This window comes from Macaca thibetana, chromosome 4 (genome assembly GCF_024542745.1).
Source record: "Macaca thibetana thibetana isolate TM-01 chromosome 4, ASM2454274v1, whole genome shotgun sequence".
NCBI lineage: Eukaryota > Metazoa > Chordata > Mammalia > Primates > Cercopithecidae > Macaca > Macaca thibetana.
The window spans coordinates 2,874,556-2,897,177 of record NC_065581.1 but is presented as its reverse complement, the minus strand read 5'-3'; the positions used below and the strand labels follow the sequence as shown (position 1 = coordinate 2,897,177).

Below are 22,622 nucleotides of genomic sequence, written 5' to 3'. Positions count from 1 at the left end.
TCTCAGCACTTGGGGAAGCTGAGGTGGGTGGACTGCTTGAGACCAGGAGTTCAAGACCAGCCTGGGCAACATAATGAGATCCTGTCTCTACCAAGAATTAAAATAATTAGCCAGGTGTGGTGGCATGTGCCTGTAGTCCTAGTTACTAGGGAGGCTGAGGCAGGAGGATCACTTGAGCCCAGTGAGCTACGATCATGCCACTGTACCCAGCTGGGGCAACAGAGTGAGACCTCACCTATAAAAATAATAAAATAAATCTTAAATAAATGTTAATAAATAAAATATGGCATCATAATCTTAGGGGACCACTGTCACACGTGCAGTCCATCACTGATCAAAACATCATGCAACACATAACTACATGTGTTAATTGGCTGTTCAATTGAAACTTCATAGTCATAATGTAAATTTAAAAAACAAGAAGAAGAAAATTAAGAAACAGGCCCAAACACGGCAATAAAACAATAGCTATGAATAGATTAAACTTTTCTATGAAAAAATAGAAACTCTCAAGTTCAGTCATAAAATAAAAAAACTAGCAAATCCAGCTCTATGCTCAGAGAATTACCAGAAAATAAAATTACATGAAGCTTGAATATAGGGAGATGGAAAGATATTAGACAAATATTAAAGAAAATCTGGGTCAGGTGTGGTGGCTCACACCTGTAATCCCAGCATTTTGGGAAGCCCAGGTGGGAGGATTACTTGAGGCAAGGGTTTTGAGACCAGCCTGGGTAACACAGTGAAACTCTTGTCTCTTTAAAAAAGAAAGAAAAGAAAAGAAAGAAAAGAAAATCTCAGTGCCTGATGGTCAGAATAGAATTCAACATAACAAGCTCATTATTAAAATATTTGATCTGGCTGTATAAAATTCGGAAGACACTCATTCATGTACTTCATTAAATATTTCTAGTTTGCTAAAAATAGAATTACCCTTCAGCAATCCCATTACTGGGTATCTACCAAAAGGAAAAAAAAAATCATTCTACAAAACGATGCCTGCCCTTTATGTTCATCACAGCACTATTTACAGTAGCAAAGACATGGAATCAACCCAGGTGCCCATCAACAGTGGACTGGATAAAGAAAGTGTGGTACACAGACACCATGGAATACTAGGCAGCCATAAAAAAACACGAAATCCTGTCCTTTGCAGTAACGTGGGTGCAGCTGGAGGCCATTATCCCAAGCAATTTAACACAGAAATAAAACCAAATTCCCCATGTTCTAATGTGTAAGTGAGAACTAAACATTGGGTACACAGGGGATCAATAGACACTGGGAATCCAAAAGCGGGAAGGGAGGAAAGGAAGTGTTGAAAAACTATTGGGAACTATGCTCATTATTTGGGTGATGAGATCAATAGAAGCCCAAACCCCAGCGCCACACAATATTCCCCTGAAACAGTACCGCCCATGTACTCCTTAAAGCTAAAATTAAAGACAAACAAACAAACAAACAAAATAGAAAGAAAAAAGTATCTCCAGGTAGCTATGTTGTAATTTTATTTCATGACAGCACCGTCTTCTCTTTGCCTGCGCCTGGGTCTCCTAGTGTGCTGCTTACGTGATGCCCACGTGCCACAGAGTTATTGCCCGAAGTACCAGGGGGCCGTGCAGGGGATGGGCTCCTCCTTCCAGATGGTCTGCAGCCTCTGGGACCATGCAGCCACCATCTCCTTTCTTTCTTCTTCGGATGCAATTTCAGGAGCAAAATTGATCTGAGGGGCAAGGACTTTAAATCCACAGAAGTGTAATGTGCCGTGCTAAAGCCACAGGGGAGGAAAAGAACTCATTAGAAACTACACCTGTTACATACCATTCAGTTAAATGATGTAAGGGGGGAAATGGTGTGAAACAAACCTTCAAAAAATCATGAAACAACCTTAATGTTACAAGGCAAGTGAAAGCTAAACTTCCCTATGGCTTTAGGATGCAAGCCTTGCATAAGAGCAGTGAAGAAGCTGGGGCAGCTGGAATTTCCAAGTTCTATTTTTATAACTGCAATTAACCTACAATCCTTGCAACTGATTCAGACACCAAACATGATAGTTCTGCTTGATTGGGCAAATTATGGTACATTCACACTATAGATTATTCCAGAATGAGGTTATTCTAGCTGTAATGTGTACCATGGAAGTTTGTTCAAGATATCTGTTAAATGAAAACAACGAATTTTAAGCAGTATTTACGATATACCATAAGAGCAGTAAACGTAATAAACCTATAATAAAAATTATGTATGTGAGAAAATATATAGGCCTTAAGAAAATAAATCAAATGATTTAAAGTGATTCTTTCTGAGGTGGGGGGATTAAAGGGACTTTCTCTTTTTATATTTCATATTGTCTCTTTTTGTTTGTTTGTTTGCCATAAAATGTACTTCTGCAAACTGAAAAAAAAGTAAAGATTTTTTTTTAAAAGCAAGAAGAATTTGAACTTGGCTAATGACACATAAGAGACCCGTTCGCCTGTGAAGAAGCAAGGTCAGGCTTGTAAATTATGATTTCCTTCAGTAGACTGTAAGGAATTGGAACCACATACTTTCTCCTTTCAAAGAGGATCACTTTTTTTTCTAAAAATATCACACTCAGCCCTCTGCATTACGTCCTTTAAAACCCACACCCTCACCTAGGCCTGCCCTGTCAGGTGAGGAGTGAGAGGCCCACACACCACTTTTTACATTTTTTCCCCCCTCAGGCAACATGATTTTATTTATTTATTTATTTTATGACTCAGCATGAGAGTTTCCATTTTTTCATAGAAAAGTTTAATCTTTTCATAGCTATTGTTTTATTGCCATGTTTGGGCGTGTTTCTTAATTTTCTTCTTTGTCTTGTTTTTTAAATTGACTATGAAGTTTTAATTGAACAGCCAATTAACACATGTAGTTATGCGTTGCATGATGTTTTGATCAGTGATGGACTGCATGTGCGATAGTGGTCCCCTAAGATTATAATGCCATATTTTATTTATTAACATTTATTTAAGATTTATTTTATTATTTTTATAGATGAGGTCTCACTCTGTTGCCCCAGCTGGGTGCAGTGGCATGATCGTAGCTCACTGGGCTCAAGTGATCCTCCTGCCTCAGCCTCCCTAGTAACTGGTACTACAGGCACATGCCACCATGCCTGGGAGGTGGGTGTGGGCTGGCTCCATAGGCCCCTTGCCCGTATGGGGGTTGGCATGGCCAGCAGAGGCCAGCATGCGGCCATCAGAATGTAGGGCCTGGGGCGCCACTTGCCAGGGTCCAAGGGCAGTGCTGCTGTCACCAAGCACTGGCAGAGCATGTGGACAGCTTCACCCGCACGGATCACAACACGCGCAGGGCCACCTGGGGGCTTCTCTGCTGACCAAGAGCAGACATCAGGCTAAGCAGGCTTGGCTTAGCTTCTGCCCAAACTATATCAAAAGCTGTCATTAGGGCACATTTTCCCTATCAGTCAAGCTTTTCAAATCTGTCAAGTAAAACATTTAAAAGGGTCAAAATGTTATAATTTTCTGTATCCAGGGGAGTCCAAATGGTGTGGGGCATCACGCTTCCATCCCATCTCATCTCACCCCTCGGGGAGCTGAGGGCATGTATGTGTGTGCACGCGTGTGTGTGTATAGATGTGTGCATCTGTGTCTGTGTGTGCGTGTGCCAACTAGCAAGGGATCCACTTGCAGCTGGTCTACCTGGAGTGGCCACAGGAAGTATCGAAAATCCCCATTGACTCCCGTCTTCATGTACATTTCGGCCGTGCCTCCTGTGGTTACAGAAAGGAGCGCTAGTTTACCCTGCAAGGGAGAAAGCAGATGCATTTGTGTGGACTCCAGAAGAGGAAGGAAATATTACTGAGCCTCCAGCACACGGGCTTAGCACAGCCAGCAGGGAACATGCGTGTGGGCACCCTCCAGGGATGGACAAATGCAACACTCCCATCCATAGGTGACAGTGACATCCCAACAGGAGGAGGAGACAATCCAAGTGAATGGACCAAGCCAACACAGAAGCTCTAACATGCCCAGGTTGCTGGTGGAAACCAGGTTTCCATGACGCCATGTGTGATGGATACAGCCAAGGCACTGACCATAGGACAAGGTTCCCAGCACACAGGGCCGCTCAGTAAGTGGTAGCACCATTCGTGGTCCAAGACACATCTTGGTTACTCAGTATGTTTCCCTTACATGCATTTATTTTCTGAAGATTTTAGAATTTAAAAATCATTCCTTTTTTTTTTTTTTGAGAGAGAGTCTCACTCTGTCGCCCAGGCTAGAGTGCAATGATGTGATCTCGGCTCACTGCAAGCTCCACCTCCCAGGTTCAAGACAGTCTCCTGCCTCGGCCTCCCAAGTAGCTGGGACTATAGGCACCTACCACCATGCCTGGCTAATTTTTGTGTTTTTAGTAGAGACAGGGTTCCATGTTGGCCAGCCTGGTCTCGAACTCCTGGCCTCAAGTGATCCACCCTCCTTGGCCTTTCAAATTGCTGGGATTACAGGTGTGAGCCACTGCACCCGGCCTTAAAAATCATTCTTTTAGTAAGAATTCATAGCTACCACGTGTTGCACATCTACCAGGTTCCAAGCTCTCCTCACCCTGCCATGTGGGTGTCACAGGATCTTGGTCTCACAGCAGGCACATGATGCTCAGGGGAGTGAACGTGTGCCAGGCCAGGGCTGGACTCTGCACCAAGAAGGAGGTACTCCCTCTGGAGCCAGGGCTGACCGCTGGGTTGCCCACATAAGGTTGCCCAGGTCCCCCGTCACCTGACACCTGGCCCACTCCCTTGTTTGCCATGTGTGTGGTATGCTGTGGATGTGTCTGCAGCCCCACTAGATAAAAAGCTCCACGACTTCAGACATGACGCCATGCGCACTGCGTGCAGCACATGGTGCTTTGTACATAGTGGGAGCTCAATGAATATTTGCTAAGAAAAGAAAGCAAACTAGAAATATAACTTGATAGAAGATGCATCCCTCCGTCCCCTCACTCCAACTATCCACAGCGATCCTTTTCCAAGAGCCGTACCTGGAGCAAACCGGAATCGTAGAATCCTGGGATGTCAAAGGCAAAGCCCCGGCACAGCACCCTATCCATCCAGCCCTTCAGGATGGCCGGCACGCTGAACCAGTACAGCGGGAACTGTGGGCGACAACACCAAAGAGAAACTGAGGCTGCGGCTCACCTCAGGTTTCCTAGTTTAGTCTATCTGGTGATTTGGAATGAAGCCCACAGCCCTCCTCTTCCCTGGCAGCTGGGCAGGTGAGGGTAACCCGTGTGGTCAGCTCTGAAAGGTGCAGTGGGGACGTGAGACGGGAAGGGGATGACAGTGGTCCTTGTTGCTGTTACAGGTAGCTCTGCATCCCCCAGTGATGACAGCCCCTGATGCTGGCTCCGGGCAGGCAGGGAGGGGATGAGGAGCTCTGCATGACGCTGGCATTGGAGCAGCAGTCTCTGACTAAGCCAATCGAAAGGAAGGGTGGGGAAAAGCATGCCCTTTCCCCTGCCTGGGGCATGTTGTTAGCATCTGGGAGTCGGACTGAGTTAGGTGCTAGCGGCTACGGATTTTGACGCCAACTAAAGTCATATGTTTGTATTCCATAGACCAGCAGTAAGATCTCCCTATCCCATAGATGCCCTAACATTACATCCAGTGTTGCCGCCTGGGAAGGGAAATAAACATAGGCAATCATCTGTTATCAAAGGTGGAAGCCAATGTCTCGTGTGCTTTCAATAGAAAACTCACGACTTGGCATTGAAGCCCAGGCTCCACAACCTGCTGTTGTGTGACATTGGCAAGTTACTTGACCTCCTTATGCCTCCTTTTTCCTGATTCATCAAATAGGGCTACTAATAGTTCACAGCTCACAGCATCCTGGTGAGTATTTGAGGACACACCACAGTGCCCAAAACAGAATCAATGCTCAGTGAGTGGTGGGCTCTGATATTAGTGGTGTAGTAGTGATGAATGACATTTTTATTAATGTTGAATTAAAAAAAACTTATAATGCAGACCCTCTGGACAAAGTATCAGAAAAAAAGAGAAGGTAGGGAAATGGAGTGAAATGAAGTGAAACAAAACAAAGGCCATTACAGAAAGGCCAGGTCTTAGCCTACCCAGCCACCGGGTTATGGGAGTGGAGTGGGAGCGAGGAGGAGAAGCGGGCTCCATGTGGCCGGCCGACCCGAGGGGGACAGGAGAAGCAGAGCAGAGAGCTCAGTGTGGTTCTGCTGGGACCACGTGCCCCAGGATACAGGCCCGTCGTACTGGCATGGTATTAAAGCACAGATGGTAAACTGCATGGTCACCCAGGCCTGAGGACTATGAGTCCACCCACCTGTAATTAGGACGAAGAATATCCTGCACTTTGGCCGGATTAGCAGCTCACGGTCACTGAGTAAAGAAAGGGCTGGTGTCAGGAAAGGGTGCACAGAGGCAAGCCTGGGTAGGGATGAGGCAGCCCTCTTCCCGCACATGCAGGTTGCTTTTCTGAAGGCTTGGGAACCTCATCATTCTGGACATGTGGTTTTGTCTGGAAAGTGGTCACATGCTCCTTATCCCCTGCCTTGCACTCACATGGTGGGCTCATGGGAACAGTGCTCTCGTTCTCCCACCCATTCCCCGTCCTCAAGCAGGGTTGGAAAACAGACACGATCTGAACCAGTCAGATCCTATGCTTGGAAATTCTGGATCTAGGGGATCCAGTCCCTGGCATGCAGTGACAGAGAACAGAGCCAAGAGGCAGAAAAGAGCAGATGGAAATCCGAGGATGAGAGCAGCTACAGCTCTGCCCGTGGGATCCAGGAGGCCCAAGTGACCAGAGCCCTTATAATAGATTCCCCTTTCTTTCTAGTTGGACAGGAATTTCTGTCAACCCAACCATACCCTCAAAGCTCATGTGTGTACTCTGCTGCCAGGCTTCCACAGTCACAGCCATGCCCGCACATCTTCCTTGCAGGGTGGGAAGTGGCCTGATGAGTGAGCACTCCTGGAGGCCATTTTGTGGGGCCAGTTCACTCTGCAGTGGCATCACCTCCTTCTGAGCAAATACAGGAAGGTGGCTGGGTTGGGGACGAAGCAACCACTCAGAGGATAGAAAGCAGAGATGTTCCTCTTAATGATCAGGATATTTAAGTCAGGCTATTTAAGGAGATGCATTTGGCCTGATTTACCCTGATAAACATTTGTGCAGAGAAATGTGGTTCTCAAGCAGCCCCAGAATGTTTCAGGGCAGGAACTGGAAGAGAAGGGAAGCAATGAGACTGGCAGGTGTCAGATGATTCTTGGACCACTGGGCTAATGGAAAGATCCTTCATTCCTATTTACATGGCAGTCGGGATTTGGAGTGAGTGATATTGGCTACATGGATATCTTTACCCCATTAGGTAAAGTGTTAAAAGTAGTGTTACAACTAGGTAAAGTGTTTAAAGTAGTGTTGTAACTAGGTGAAGTGTTGTAACTAGGTGTTGTAACTAGGTTATAATATTTGCTCAGTAAGTGTGCAACTGTGCTAAAAGCACTGATGCCACTTCTAGAAGCAGCACAAAACTCAATATTCAGAAAGAGTTTGTACATAAGATGAATCTGATTCAATATATTAATTGGAGGAAAACAAACCTGAAATATCACTAGGTCAGCCTCCCCAACCTTTTTCTGCTCATCAGTGATGTCGCTAGCCAGAGACTTTTGCTTGTAGGCTTCGTAGGTTTCCACTCCGTAATTGAAAACCTCAGGATTAGAAAGAGCAGCTGTGGGGGAAGAGACCAAACATTCTCACTCCTAGGTGGGCATCCACAGCCCATCCCAACCATCCCAGTAGCACTGTGTATACTGGACTCCTCAGAGCAAGTCAAAGACTTGCTGCAACCTGACCAGAAGCTGCACCCCGGGTCCAAGCTAGGGAAAGAGAAGCAGTCTGGGAGGGCCACTGACTGAGCTCTTCCTACCTAGCAGGTGCTGTGCTCTACACACATCACCTTTCTTCATAACAACTGGTGAATCTGGTGTATTTCTCAATTTACCGGAGAGCAAACTGAGACCTAAGAGAGGCTGGATGTCCTGTTCAATGCCAAGCAGGTCTAAAAAAATAACTCTACACTTTAATTTCATGCTCACCTCCACATTTTTTAGTATTTGTGTCTCGATTTACGCATTTTATATTGTGTATCTCTAACTCTTAACAGGTCACCGTAGTGATTATTGTTTTTGATAGCTTTGTCTGTTAGACTTAATACTAGCAATGAGTGGATTGCACACAACCTAATAGTATTAGAGTGTTCTATGTACTTACTTTTACTAGTGGGTTTTACATCTTCAAATGTTTTCTTTTTGCGCATTAGTGTTTTTCTTTCATATTGAATTCCCTTTAGTATTTCTTATAAGGTGGGTCTGGTGGTGGCGAATTCTCTCAGTTTTTCTTTGTTTGGGAAAGACTTTCTCTCTCTTTCAGAGTTGAAGGCTAGATTTTCTGGGTACAGTATTCTTGGTTGACAGTTTTGTTCTTTCAGCACTTTGAAAATGTCCCACTCCCTCCTGGCCTGTATGTTTTCTGTTGAGAAGTCTGTTGCCAGATGAACTGGAGCTCCTTTATATGTTATTTGCTTTTAGGATCCTCTTTTTGTTCTTGACCTTTGAGAGTTTAATAATTATATGCCTTGGGGTAGTCCTATTTGAGTCAAATCTGTTTATTCTATGACCAGGATATTTGTCTCTTTCTCAAGTTTCGGAAAATTTTCTGTTATTATTTCTTTGGATAAGCTTGCTATGCCTTGCTCTTGCTCAGCTCCCTCTTAGGCACCAATCGTTCTTCGATTTGGTCTTTTGAGGTAATTTTCTATATTTTATAGGAAATCTCCATACCTTTTTCTTTTTTATCCTCTGTGTATTTTCAAATTGCCTGTCTTTGAGCTCACTGATTTTTTCTTCTGCTTCATCCATTCTGCTGTTGAGAGCCTCTAACGAATTTTTCAGCAAATGTATTTCTAGTTTCAAGATTTCTGTTTGATTTTTTAAAAATTATTTCAATCTTTTTGTTCAATTTAGCTGATACATTTCTGAATTGCTTTTCTCTGTCATCCTGAAGATTACTGAATTTCCTTAAAAGTGCTATTTTGAATTCTTGGTCAGAGAGCCCAAACAGTCCCATCTCGTTAGATTCAGTCACTGGTTCCTTGCTTTGTCTATGTGGAGAGGTTATGGTTCCCTGTTTACTGTTATTTCTTGTGGATGACTTCTATTTATTTCAGTCTTCTATGTCTGACTTGTTTTCATTTTTATTACATATATTTGCTTAGAAAGTCTTTGCAATTTTCGCCGGGCGCGGTGGCTCACGCCTGTAATCCCAGCGCTTTGGGAGGCCGAGGCGGGCGGATCACAAGGTCAGGAGATCGAGACCACGGTGAAACCCCGTCTCTACTAAAAATACAAAAAATTAGCCGGGCGCGGTTGTGGGCGCCTGTAGTCCCAGCTACTCGGGAGGCTGAGGCAGGAGAATGGTGTGAACCCGGGAGGCGGAGCTTGCAGTGAGCCGAGATCGCGCCACTGCACTCCAGCCTGGGCGACAGAGCGAGACTCCGTCTCAAAAAAAAAAAAAAAAAAAAAAAAAAAAAAAAAGTCTTTGCAATTTTCTTATTAAATTTTTTTTTTTTTTTCCTCTACTAAGTCACTGCCTCCTTTTCGGCACTAGATAGTGGTTTATGCCTGGGTTTGCCTCTGCTCTAGTAACTGTTCTGAGTAATGCCAGTCCTGAATATGAGAGGTTCCAAAGGGGATAGCATGGTAGTGTGGGAAGGCTGGCTAACAGTTCATGCCCAGGAAACCTGCTGAATGTACCTCCACAGTGTGGTGCTGCTGAACAGCCACTCTGGTTTGGCATCTCCTTTGGCTAATTTACAGATGAGAGTTTCCAGGGCTGGGGACGATACTCCCATCTCCCTCCTTTGTCTCCGGCTGTTGTCAGGGATATTTCTTCCTTTAGGCACTCCTGATGTTTCCCGTGGGTTGAGGCAGGAACAGGTCTCCTTCCTGCCTGTTTCTGGGAATCCCAGAAAATTGGGAAGCTGATTGTCCACCTTGATCTCTTTTTCCAGTGTAGAACCTCTGATGTGGGAGGAAATTTCCCACACAGTTGGTGCTGGGTACTTTGTGAGGAGGGGTGTTGTGGATATAATAGTCCAATCTCTTACTGTCTGCTTGCAGTTTTTTCACTTATGTGGTCTTGGGAACTACTTCATCCTCATATTTGACTTCTGGGATATTGCTGGTGATCATCTCAGTGCTATCTATTTGTTTTTGGAAAGTGAAGCTAGCTTGCTTCTATAATGCCATTTTGCAACTGGAAGTCAACATAAAGTAAAAAACATAAAGATGGTTTTTACAAATAGAGCATTTATCCCATGACTCACCAGTGATATCTTTCCTCGTGGCCCTCGGCTCAAAGTTCATGGCGTATAAATCAGACACTGTGACCGTGCAGCCCTGCCTGCTCAGTTCATCTACAGCCACATTCTTCAAGGATCCGTTGAAAGACCTGGGTTCCTCGTGCGCATAGACAATGAGTACTTTCTTCCCTAAATCAGGGTAAGAAACAGTTCCTCTTGAAGAACAACCTCTCTCTGTTAAATTCAGTGGAGACTAAGATGAAAATTGAACATTTAGGTGTGTCATAGTAATTGAAGCTAAGAAATAGCAAATTTTCTTTTCTTTCTCTCTCGCTTTTTTTTTTTTGAGACAGTCTCGCTCTATCACCCAGGCTGGAAATGCAGTGGCATGATCTCAGCTCATTGCGACCTCCGCCTCCCAGGTTCAAGCGATTCTCATGCCTCAGTCTCCCGAGTAGCTGGGACTACAGGTGTGTGCCACTACGCCCAGCTAATTTTTTGTATTTTTAGTGGAGATAGGGTTTTGTGATGTTGGCCAGACTGGTCTTGAACTCCTGGCCTCAAGTGATCCACCTGCCTTGGCCTCCCAAAGTGCTGGGATTACAGGCATGAGCCACCGCACTTGGCCAGAAACACCAAACTTCCTTTTCTTTTCTTTCTTTCTTTTTTTTTTTTTTTTGAAACAGAGTTTCGCTCTTGTTGCCCAGGCTGGAGTGCAATGGCACGATCTCAGCTCACTGCAATCTCTGCCTCCCAGGTTCAAGCAATTCTCCTACCTCAGCCTACTGAGTAGCTGGGATTACAGGCATGCACCACCAAGCCTGGGTAATTTTTTGTATTTTTAGTAGAGACAGTTTCTCCATGTTGGTCAGGCTGGTCTCGAACTCCCAACCTCAGGTGATCTGCCCACCTCGGCCTCCCAAAGTGCTGGGATTACAGGCATGAGCCCCCGCACCTGGCCCCAGAAATACCAAACTTTCTAATAGGTAGCAGTTTTAAAGTAATGGGCATTTAAAAATCCAGTTATTCATAGCTCAACATCACTTGAGATTACCAATATACAAAAATACAATGGGTCAAATTATATCTCCTCAAATATACCACCACTAAATCTTTTAAAAGACCAACTTAATTTGATTGTGCTCTATAAGAAGGTTTAGACCAGCTCCCTAACGTCAAAATAAAGAACAGCTGGAATTAATCTTCCATGCTAACCCACATTTACACATATCAGCTACAGGCACCTTTCAGTGTGGCATGGTTCTGCGTCCATCTCCCCCGGTCCATCAAAATCTGACACCTAAACAAAACATGAGGAATCAGACCCGCTGGTCTCGCGGGAAGGCAGGGCCACATGGAGCCCATCTTTCATGTTGATGCTGATAACAAAGAGGACTCTAGGAATAGAATCAGGCCTTCCCGGCACTGGCTGTATCGTTCACACCAATACTGCTTCTGGAGCAGTATTTTCCTCATTGTTAAGAGTCTCCAGGATTATATACTGACTTCCTCTGGGAGGCAGCCTGGTGATTTGCTTAATTAAATTTACCCTGGTAACCTTTAAGAGGATGTTAAACTCTTGATTTAAATTTTTCATAATGAGATTTAAGGAGAAAATACACATATCAGTTTGAAGCAACGGGTTTCAGGGCATTGAGCTGGCTGCAAAGGTTGAATTCTGTAAGTCAGATTAATGGTTAACATTTTAATTTCACTTTCTCAGACTCTTATTTCAATAAAGGAACTATACTCAGGGGCTTCACAGGAGAATAGATGCACATGAAATACCTACACCAGTGGTTCTCAACTGGGGGCAGTGTTGTGCCTGCCAGGGGACATTCTCAATGCCTGGAGACATTCTGGCTTGTCACAGTTAGTGGGGAGGGGTGTTATTGGCATCTGGTGGGCAGAGGCCAGGGATGGTGCTAAACATGGTGCACAGGATAACCCCCCAAAACATAGGATTATCTGGCCCAAAATGTCGGTAGCGCCAAGGTCGAAAATCCTAATCTACACTATAATGTATAGTATAAGGTGAATCTGTGTGTTCTAACATGAAAGGCTCTCCATGTTATATCGTTAGGTGAAATAAAAAAGTTGCAAGATGGTTTGTTCGTGTATATGTGCATGATAAGCAGTTGCAAAAGTAAAGATAGAATCCTACTGAATTTTTACCCAAGGTGCCTCCTGGGGTTCATTCACTTGAGCCCCTGCTATGGCCCAGGGATAATTTCAGGGCCTGGAGGCACAACAAAGACAGGATAGGCGGGGCCCCACTTTTGAGGAACTTACATTCTGAAGGGAGTCGAAAGGAACAATAAAACAAGTGAGAAAATAGAAAACAAAATAATCCAGATAGTTTATACACTTCCATGTGGCTTGGATTTTTTATGACAATGTATTCAATTTCTGATTAAGAGTCTAACTCCTGAGCCGGGCGCGGTGGCTCGCGCCTGTAATCCCAGCACTTTGGGAGGCCGAGACGGGCGGATCACGAGGTCAGGAGATCGAGACCATCCTGGCTAACACGGTGAAACCCTGTCTCTATAAAAATACAAAAAAATTAGCCGGGCGCAGTGGCAGGCGCCTGTGGTCCCAGCTACTCGGGAGGCTGAGGCAGGAGAATGGCGTGAACCCGGGAGGCGGCGCTTGCAGTGAGCTAAGATCGTACCACTGCACTCCAGCCTGGGCAACAGAGCAAGACTCCGTCAAAAAAAAAGAGTCTAACTCCTACTTGGAAGGTCAATGTGGGAGGGTCACTTGAGCTCAGGAGTTTGAGACCAGCTTGGGCAATACAACAAAATCCCGTCTCAAAAAAAAACAAAAAAGGTCTTACTCCACAACAGTGAATCATTACCTGCCATGGCGTAAGAAGATGGATTCTTTCCCTCTGATTTGGTGGGTGGCTGGGGCTTTCAAGTACAGTCTCTCTTCTGCGAGCCCAGCAGTCTGAAAGACAAAATGAATCCAGAGGAGGTGGGAAGAGGCACAGGTGAGGTCGGCTGTACCACATCCAGGCGTCACTGCTGCTCCCTGACAGACAGGCAAACACATCAGAGAAAGCCCTCTCAAGAGAGGCCAGGAATCTTCTGGAGACTTAGGACTCAGAGGACAAGCCATGCAGGATGTCAGAACCCACTTTTTTTCTTTTTTGAGAGGACTCCGAAACTTCCATCCAGACAGTCATACAGCAAAGGACCTAGGAAATAAGCCACGGTAGGAAGCAGGAGTTGAGCTCCTTGGCCTTCCTGCCTTCCCCAGTTTTCCCTTCAGATCAAGCAGAAGGCTGGGGGATCAGCGAACCGCCACACGGGCAGCCTGCACTCCTCGGCTGGTGCCAGACACTGGTGGGTCAGCAGTGGCAATTATTGGCCCTTCCCCTCACTTGAAAATAACGGGAGTTGGCTTAGACCCAGGCTCTAACCAGAAGTCTCAGAGATTCTCCAGGGATGCAGCGGAGGCCAGAGGAGACCCCCACGTCCGACAGACTTGGTGCAATTTCCAGCTCTGCCCGTTGTAGCTGTGGGCCCTGCAGCACATCCCTCCACCGCTCTGTGCTTCAACTTCCTCATCAACAAAGTCACAGCACAGCCCAGAAGAGTGAGGGAGAGACAGTTGCAACGTGCCGTGGCTGGCACACAATGGGGCTACGGAAAAATGTGAGCTCTCCCCAGGGGGGCCTTTGGCCTCACGCCCTCCTGGCCATCTCTGAAATTCTGGCTTCCTTCTGGGAGAGACAAGGAACCTCCAACAAACCCACTCTCCCTACCAGAAAAAACAGCTCAGATAAAACTTAACAACAAAAAAGCAAACAACTCAATGCAAAAATGGGCAGAGGGCTTGCATAGACCTTTCTCCAAAGAAGATGTATGAGTGGCCAGTAAGCCATGAAAAGATGCTTAGCATCACTAATCATTAGGGAAATGCAAATCAAAACCACAATGAGATCCCATCTCACACCCGTTCGAAAGGCTATTACTACCAAAAAACCAGAAAATAGCACGTGTGGGTGAGGAGGCAGAGAAATTGGAACCCTGTGCACCGCTGGGGAAAGGTCGAGTGCTGCAGCTGCTGTGGAGCTGCTGTGACCCCAAAAATTACAATTAGTAAGTTAGAATTAACATGTGACTCAGCAATTCCATTTGTTACTCTGAACCCAAAAAACTGAAAACAGGGTCTTGAAAACCACTTGCCTACCCATGTTCAAAGCAGCATTTTCCACAACAGCTAAAACATGGAAGCAACCCGAGTGTCTATCAGGACATGAATGAAAACAGCCAGAAAACTCTACCCTTAAAAGTGGTTAAAATGAGGTCAGGCACCGTGACTCACACCTGTAATCCCAGCACTTCGGGAGGCCGAGGCAGGTGGATCACCTGAGGTCAGGAGTTCGAGACCAGCCTGGCCAACATGCCGAAACCAAAAATACAAAAATTAGCTGGGTGTGTTGGTGTGCACCTGCGATCCCAGCTACTCAGAAAGCTGAGACAGAGCGAGACTCTATCAAAAAAAAAAAAAAAAAAAGAAAGCGGTTAAAATGGTAAATTTTATGTGAGATGTTCTTTACCACAGTAGGAAAAAATGGGATAAAAAACGAAACAATGCAGAGAGTGTGACTAGGGCTTAGTGTGAGGACACGCATCCTGCGTATTGTGTCCAAATGACAATGTGAACCTATCAGTGTGTCTTCACAGCAAAACAAAAAGCACAGAGACACACAGAAGCGGTGCTTGTCCACACCAGGACTAGAATCTTGAGCAGAGCCTGAATGAGCATCTTCCAGGGCCTGCTCTCTACCTCCAGCTATCCAGGAGCGCAGGCATAGGGCTGGGGTCTGCAAAATACTGCAAGAAGTGAGGTGGGTGCAGAGGAGTGGGCTCCACCCAGGCCAGGTGCCCTGTGGACATAGAGGAAAAGAAGTTACATCATTGTGGCTGAAGCTGAGTTGGGGGCAGGCATGGGACTTAACAGAGTGGGGCACTGCCACCCCCCAAGGAGTCAGACAGCTCTGATCACTCCAAACACCCAAAGTTGAGTTCAAACCCTTCCCCGTTTTCTTGACTTCACTGGACAGCTGGGAACCTGCATCTTTGGTGACTGAACATCCTCACTCTGGTTCCCTAAAGACAGACTCTGAATTGATTCCAGGAATCCATGCGTCCAGGGAAACACTACACTTCCTAGGCTGCCTTGCAGTTGAGATGGCCAGTGAGGTGTCAGCAGAAGTGACAGGCAGGGCTTCCGGGAAATACCCTCAAGAAGCTAACTCAGCTGGGGCTGGGAGGTGTGGAGCTAGTTCCCTCCGGCTTTGTCCCTGGCTCTCTCTTCCCAGCTGGACTGTGGGTCGTCCTGGGGATGGAGGCTATGCGCCAAGGACAGGGAGCAGAAATATCAAAGAAACCTGGATTTCTGAGGCTTTCTTGGGGCTGCAAGATGGTGGTGGTTTGTCAACTGCAGATATTTGTGTTTATGTATTTTCCAGGCAGAAACATCTACAATGGCACTGAGTCTGTAGGGAGGGCTATGGCCTGTCAGTCTGAAATTGCATAAGGGCTCTGGGCACTGGCTTTGTGTCCAAATACCGCGCTGTGTTTAAGGCACATCACAGCACCGGAGAATGTGGGAGAGGTCACATTCATCCATTCAAAGTGCAGGGAGGTTCCTATTCTGATACCAGCAACATTCACAAGGGAACCTAAAGCTGGGCAGTGAGGAAGGAAAGGAAAAAGAAAGTTTATGAATACAGGTGGTATTGTTTGAACCGGTCAGTTGCACTGTAAATCACAATAAAATATCACTAAAACAGAAGAGTTGGCCTCCCTGAGGATGAGGCCTTTGGGTCTCTAGGCATTTGCCAGCTCTCCTAGCCTGGGGCAGGGGCACCTGCACAGCCCTCTGCTTTCCCTAGAATTACCAGCAGCGAGCATACCTCAGGGAGAGACATAGTTGCCTTAGCACTGAGGCTGAACCCCTGGATGTTCTTGGGAGGGCACTGATTGTGAAGAACAAGCTACTTTCTAGTCTCTCGAGGTCACTCCTCAAAGCCTCCCGATGAGGCGAGTTTATAAGATCCACGCTCCCCGAGTCAGCAGTGACACCCACGCTTGGCAGTGAGAAGTAGGACTGTAACTTACAGGGTGAGCCAAAATGGCAGGTCAGGAAAGGGATTATCTTAAAGGAAAACGAGAGGAGAGTGAATGACCTCATCATTAGCTGGGAGGCTCAGGAGTGCCCTGGTAGACAGTCACTGCCTGGAGGTGACTTTGTAGAAAGCAAACTTTGGCTGTCACAGCGCACAGGGAGGCCTGGCACAGCCTAGGGAAGCAGGCTGGTCGGTGAGGCCGAGGAGGAGGGGCTTTCTCCTGACCCCACGGGCGTGGCTTGACCAGGCAGCTCAGGGGTTGGCCACCTTCTCAGGTTGCTCTCAATCTATCCGGAACCTGGAGAGAAGGTGGCTGCCCCTGGCGCACACGGTGGAGGGACCCTGAGGCCAGCAGGGAGCAGGTCTAAGGTGAGGCAGGTGCTCTCAGGTTAAAAACAGGGGAAGAATCTGAAGGACAATTACGGACAGGCCCCCAGGAGGAAAGGTCAAGGTGGAGGCGAAACTGAGATTGGAAGGTGAGTATGGAGCCCGGAGTCACGGAGGTTCCGGAGCAGGTGACGGTTTCTGAGAAGCTCCAGGCTCTTCATGAGTTCTGTGAAAGCCTCTGGAGTTGGCCGGGCGCGGTGGCTCAAGCCTGTAATCCCAGCACTTTGGGAGGCCGAGACGGGTGGATCACGAGGTCAGGAGATCGAGACCATCCTGGCTAACATGGTGAAACCCCATCTCTACTAAAAAATACAAAACCCTAGCCGCCGGGCGTGGTGGCGGGCGCCTGGAGTCCCAGCTACTCGGGAGGCTGAGGCAGGAGAATGGCGTGAACCCGGGAGGCGGAGCTTGCAATGAGCTGAGATCCGGCCACTGCACTCCAGCCTGGGCAACAGAGCGAGACTCCGTCTCAAAAAAAAAAAAAAAAAAAGAAAGCCTCTGGAGTTGACTCTGTTACTAGCAGTGACAGTTCCTAACCCATACACATGTTCGTTCAGTTGGACCCCTCCTGGCAGAAGGGCTCACCTCTGGGCAGGTGCTGGGGCCACAAGACAGATAAGAAGGGAACTTTATACTTTTTGGGCAGAGGGCAGGGGTGGGCAAGAAACAACAAACAAGCCAGCAAAGAAAGTGCCACAGAATTCCAGGTGGCGGTAAGTACCAGAACTGTGGCACCTAATAGAGATAAGCAAATAAAGTACTCTAATGGACCAAACAGCAGGGGAATGTTTGCTATTTTAGATAAGTGGTCCAGGAAGGTGTCTCAGAGCAGGGACTGGTGACCTGGAACCAGCCACGCAAAGATCTATAAACAAAAGTCCAGGTAGATGGGATAGTAAGTTCGGGCCTGAGATGGGTGCTGGTTTCAGGTTCAGGAAACAGCAAAAAAGTCTGAGCTAGGCTCAGTGGCCTATGCCTGTAATCCCAGCACTTTGGGAGGCTGAGGCAGGAGATCACTTGAGCCTAGGAATTTGAGACCAGCCTGGGCAACATAGTGAGATCCCATCTCTACCAAAGATTTAAAAAAATTAGCCAGGTGTGGTGGCACATGCCTGTAGTCCCAGCTGCTCAGGGGGCTGAGGTTAGAGGATTGCTGCACTCCAGCCTGGGTGACAGAGTGAGACTCTGTTTCAAGAAAAAACAGAAAGTAAAAGAAAAAAAAAAAGCCTGTTTGGCTGAACTATGGTTAAAAAAAAAAAAGAGTTGGGTGGTGGTAGATGCAGTCAGGGAGGTGGGAGGGGTCTGACCCCTCCTAGGGTAGGGGTGAGATTTTATTCTAAGTCTGACAGAAAGCCCTTGGAGCCTCTTAAGCTAGAGAGTAATATGGAATGATGGCCAGTTGTGGTGGCTCACACCTGTAATCCCAGCATTTTGAGGGGCCAACATGGGGCGATCACCTGAGGTCAGGAGTTTGAAACCAGCCTGGTCAATGTGGCAAAACCCCATCTCTACTAAAAAATACAAAAATTAGCCAGGTATGGTGGCACGTACCTGTAGTCCCAGCTACTTGGGAGGCTGAGTCAGGAGAATTGCTTGAATCTGGGAGGTGGAGGTTGCAGTGAGCCAAGATTCTGCCATTGCACTCCAGCCTGGGCAACAGAGCAAGACTCTGTCTCAAAAAAGAAAAAAAAAAAGAGTGATACGAAATGATTTACCTTTGTAAACGTTGCCGGTGTTTCTGCAGCCTGGGGGAACACCTTATCCTGATTCCCAAAGTGATTGCCCGAAGACATGTTGTTTGTATGAAATGCTTCATTTTCCCTCTTCTAGACAGCGCATCCATTCTTCAGTGTCCCCAGCTCACCACACCCTATTGTATTCCTTGGCCCAGTTTACATGTTTACATCATATGCCTGGTGGCATGTGAGTCTGTGACTTCTGTCTCCATCCCCCTAGTGGTTAAGAATAAGAATCTGAGGTCCAAGAGCTGAGTGACTCAGCTCTATTTGAGTGACTCAGCTCTATTTTCTATACTATTTGAATTAGTAGAGAAAGACTCCAACCCAGGCTCTTGACTTGCAGTGCGTCACTGTTCACTTCACCCCAGGCACTTCCCTTGGCACCCCATCCACAGCAGTGACAGTTCTCTCCCTTGTTATAAACTATGCACCTACCCAGGCCTACAGGAGAAAAGAGCCATGTGCTTATTAAACTGTACATACCAGGTCAAATGGGCTCTGATATTTTTGATGTGTACGTTATTTGATTTTAATCAGCATGCAGAAGTTATTTTGTAATGTTTTCACTTTATTTCCTGTGCCTCTTTCCATGTGGACAAGTCCCCCTGCTGGGCATTCTAACAGACAACACTTCACAGTGTATTCAGTGTGTATTCATGCTGCAGCTAAACCATTGCCTGCATACCCTTGTGTGCCCATCTTCCTATTTCTGGGACCTTAGATTATTTCCATTTTTTTCCCAGCCCTATAAACAGCACAGCTAGAAGTGTTTATTATCTAATACATATTCCTTTTCATGTATTTCTTTGGCTGAGATCTTCGGAGATTAAAGGTTAAACTGATTTATTTTTTCACAGATTAAAGGTTAAACAAGCTGATTTTTGGCCAGGCATAATGGTTCATGCCTGTAATCCCAGCACTTTGGGAGGCAGAGGCAGGCGGATCACCTGAGGTCAGGAGTTTGAGACCTGCCTGGCGAACATGGTGAAACCCCATTTCTACTAAAAATACAAAAAATTAACCGAGCGTGGTGGCGAGCACCTGTAATCCCAGCTACTCGGGAGGCTGAGGTAGGAGAATAGCTTGAACCTGGGAGGCGGAGGTTGTAGTGAGCTGAGATTGCGCCATTGCACTCCAGCTTGGGCAACAAGAGCGAAACTCTGTCTCATTAAAAAAAAAAAAAAAAAAAAAAGGAAAAAAAATGAGTTCAAGACCCGCCTGGCCAACATGGCGAAACCCCCGCCTCTACTAAAAATACAAAAATTAGCTGGGCATGGTGACGGGCGCCTGTAATCCCAGCTACTTGGGAAGCTGAGGTGGGAGAATCGCTTGAACCCGGAAAGCAGAGGTTGCAGTGAGTGGAGATTGCCCCACTGCACTCCAGCCTGGGCAACAGAGTGAGACCCTTCTCAAAAAAAAAAAAAAAAAAAACAGGGCCGGGCGCGGTGGCTCACACCTGTAATCCCAGCACTTTGGGAGGCTGAGGCGGGCAGATCACGAGGTCAGGAGTTTGAGACCAGCCTGACCAACATGAAACCCGACTCTGCTAAAAATACAAAAAATTAGCCAGGCGTGGTGGCGCGTGCCTGTAATCCCAGCTACTCAGGAGGCTGAGACGGAAGAATTGCTTGAACCCGGGAGGCGGAGGTTGTAGTGAACCGAAATCGTGCCACTGCACTCCAGCCTGGGCGACAGAGCGAGACTCCATCTCAAAAAAAAAAAAAAAAAAGCTTATTTATTTTTTTTCAGAGAGATTATAGGTTAGAGAAGCTGATTTTTTTTTTCCAGACTGCCACAATATCCTTGACAAAGGCAGTGCAAAACAGTGGTTCACCTGCACCTTCAGGGCAGCGCTGGGCAACGCACGGGCCTAAACCCCGGTACCCGCTTTACAGACTGACCTCGGGCCCGCTGATTCCTACTTGTAATGTGACTATGATACCAGCACCCGCTCCATAGGGTTGACGGCAGATTCAACCAGACGATTCGACACCGGGGCCCTGCGTGCGGGCGCGTTCAGTTACAGCCAAGTACGATCCTATGTTCAGAATGGTTCCTGGCCTGGGCGCGATGACCCACAGGGCCATATGTCCGGCCAGGTGAAATCCCAGGGAGCGTTCTGGCCCTCCAGTCCGGGAACTGTCCCTCCCAAGTCCCCCGGTCCCCGACCGGGGATCACTCACCCTCCGACCAGCGCACGCCCCAGTAGGAGCCTCAGGGCTGGGATCCGCGTCTACCCAAGGACCGCTCTCGGAGTTGCCCCAGGTTCCGGCCGCACAGGGCCGCGCACTCGCAGACGCCTGGCGGGCGGGAGCGCTGCGACTGCGCCCTCGGGGACCAGGGACACGCGCCAACCCAAGCAGCCCAGAACCCGCCCCGAGACGCGGGACTGCAGGCGTCTTTCCGCAGCACGCCTGCTACACTGAGGCCCCGCCCACTCCCGGTCCTGCCCATGATCCGCGCCCCGCCCCTCCCCCGCCCACACCCCATAGCACCGCCCCCACCCCGCCCCCATAGCACCGCCCACGCCCCGCCCCATAGCCCCGCCCACACCCGCCCCGGAGCCCCACCCACACCCCGCCCCGGCGGTGCACCGCCTCGCTCCACGCCCTCCCACGCCCAGGCCCCGCCTCCACGCCGGCGTCCCGCCCCATCCACACCCCGCCCCAGCCCCTAAGCTCTGTCCACTCCCCGCCCCTGAGGTCCGCGCGGGGCCTCGCCCCGCGATCCAGGATTGAGGAGGACCCTGCTGGCTTCCAGGGAGGTGGAAACTGGATTGATAGAAATCCAGCGCGGGGACGCTGTGCCGAGAAGAGGGACGCCCCTGCCCTGCGCCTCCCGCTCCCCATCCCTGGCAGGTATCCCGGTTACACAATGAGGGTCTGTGGTGCAAAAGAAAGAATGAGCCACTGATACACTCATCAGCTTGCTCGGATCTCCCAGGGAGTTAGGCTGGTGAGAGAAACCAGTCCCAAATGTCACTCACCGACGGCGCCGCTGGTGTACTGGTATTATGCAAGATGCTCCCCCAAAGGTCACGCACGGATGGTTCATTTCTCCAAAAAACAGAGGAGAGAAATGCAGGACTTATTAGCGGTACCCAGGAGTTAGGGAGGCGGGTGCGTGTGGCTATAAAAACGCAACCCAGGGGTTGCCTGTGAAGGAATCTGTGTCCCGCGGAATGCAACACGCCGTTGGGATACTGGACCGTCCTTTGTGAGATGTCACCATCGGGAGAAACCGGATAAAGGGCGCATGGCTCCACAGAAAAAGTTCAATTAAAGGAAAATGGTTTAAGGCCAAAGAAAGGCCTAGAAAATGGGAAGTCTTGGAACCAGAGCCAGTGGGGGGTTGGGGGCGGTGTTGGGGAACAGTTTGGGCCGATTGTCTTTCTCCAGCGCTTGCTGGATTCTGCCACCCCATTTGGCAGCCACCTGCCACTGTGACCTCTCCAAGTCCCTTCTCCAAACTCTATACCTTGATTTCTGGTGTCCTAGAAATAGAGACCAGAAACATTGATGTCCCACTCCAACAATAGAGCAGAAGGAAGGAAGGTTTCCCCTGTGTTTAGAATGTTCCTAATGAAAATAACTGCAACTGTTGATTGCACTTCCTGAGAGTCGTTGGGACTTTCCCTCTCATATACTTACTGGTTCATTCGTTCGTTCATTTTGCTTTAACTCACAATGGAACTGCCCATCCTAAGGTGTAGTGCTGGCATTGATTGGTCTATGTGTTGATGATGTCTTCAGAGGTGAGAATGTGCCCTCTCTCTGAGATGCCCTCTTGCCCCTAAGCTCCCCAGCGGGGAACAGGCTGCCTTGTCTCGTGAGTCCAGATCCTGGGAGCAGCTTTCATTTAGGAATGGAACGGCAGGTCCTGGGAGCATTGGCGCCTGCGCGCCCATCATGCGAGTCTGTGATGCAACGTCACCACCTTGTGGCAGCGAGGAGATATCACAACGTGGACTGAGCAAGTTGCTCCCT

The 22,622-nt window shown here is 47.8% G+C and overlaps 1 protein-coding gene across 3 annotated transcripts; it reads right to left on the bottom strand.

Annotated features, from left to right (window-relative positions):
* Positions 1 to 1,488: 1,488 nt before the first annotated feature.
* Positions 1,489 to 21,073, bottom strand: NQO2 (N-ribosyldihydronicotinamide:quinone reductase 2). 3 transcript variants are annotated; one of them, XM_050787276.1, is made up of 9 exons: positions 20,820 to 21,073; positions 18,449 to 18,566; positions 15,166 to 15,265; positions 13,226 to 13,317; positions 10,393 to 10,557; positions 7,607 to 7,737; positions 5,017 to 5,130; positions 3,681 to 3,782; positions 1,489 to 1,765 (listed from the first exon to the last, which is right to left on the bottom strand). In XM_050787276.1, the coding sequence occupies exons 4-9, from the start codon at positions 13,230 to 13,232 to the stop codon at positions 1,589 to 1,591; spliced, it is 696 nt and encodes a 231-aa protein (XP_050643233.1). In that variant the 5' UTR covers positions 13,233 to 13,317; positions 15,166 to 15,265; positions 18,449 to 18,566; positions 20,820 to 21,073; the 3' UTR covers positions 1,489 to 1,588. The 3 variants fall into 3 exon arrangements, with proteins under 3 accessions (XP_050643233.1, XP_050643232.1, XP_050643234.1); XM_050787275.1 differs by lacking the exon at positions 15,166 to 15,265; XM_050787277.1 differs by lacking the exons at positions 10,393 to 10,557; positions 15,166 to 15,265.
* Positions 21,074 to 22,622: the final 1,549 nt, after the last annotated feature.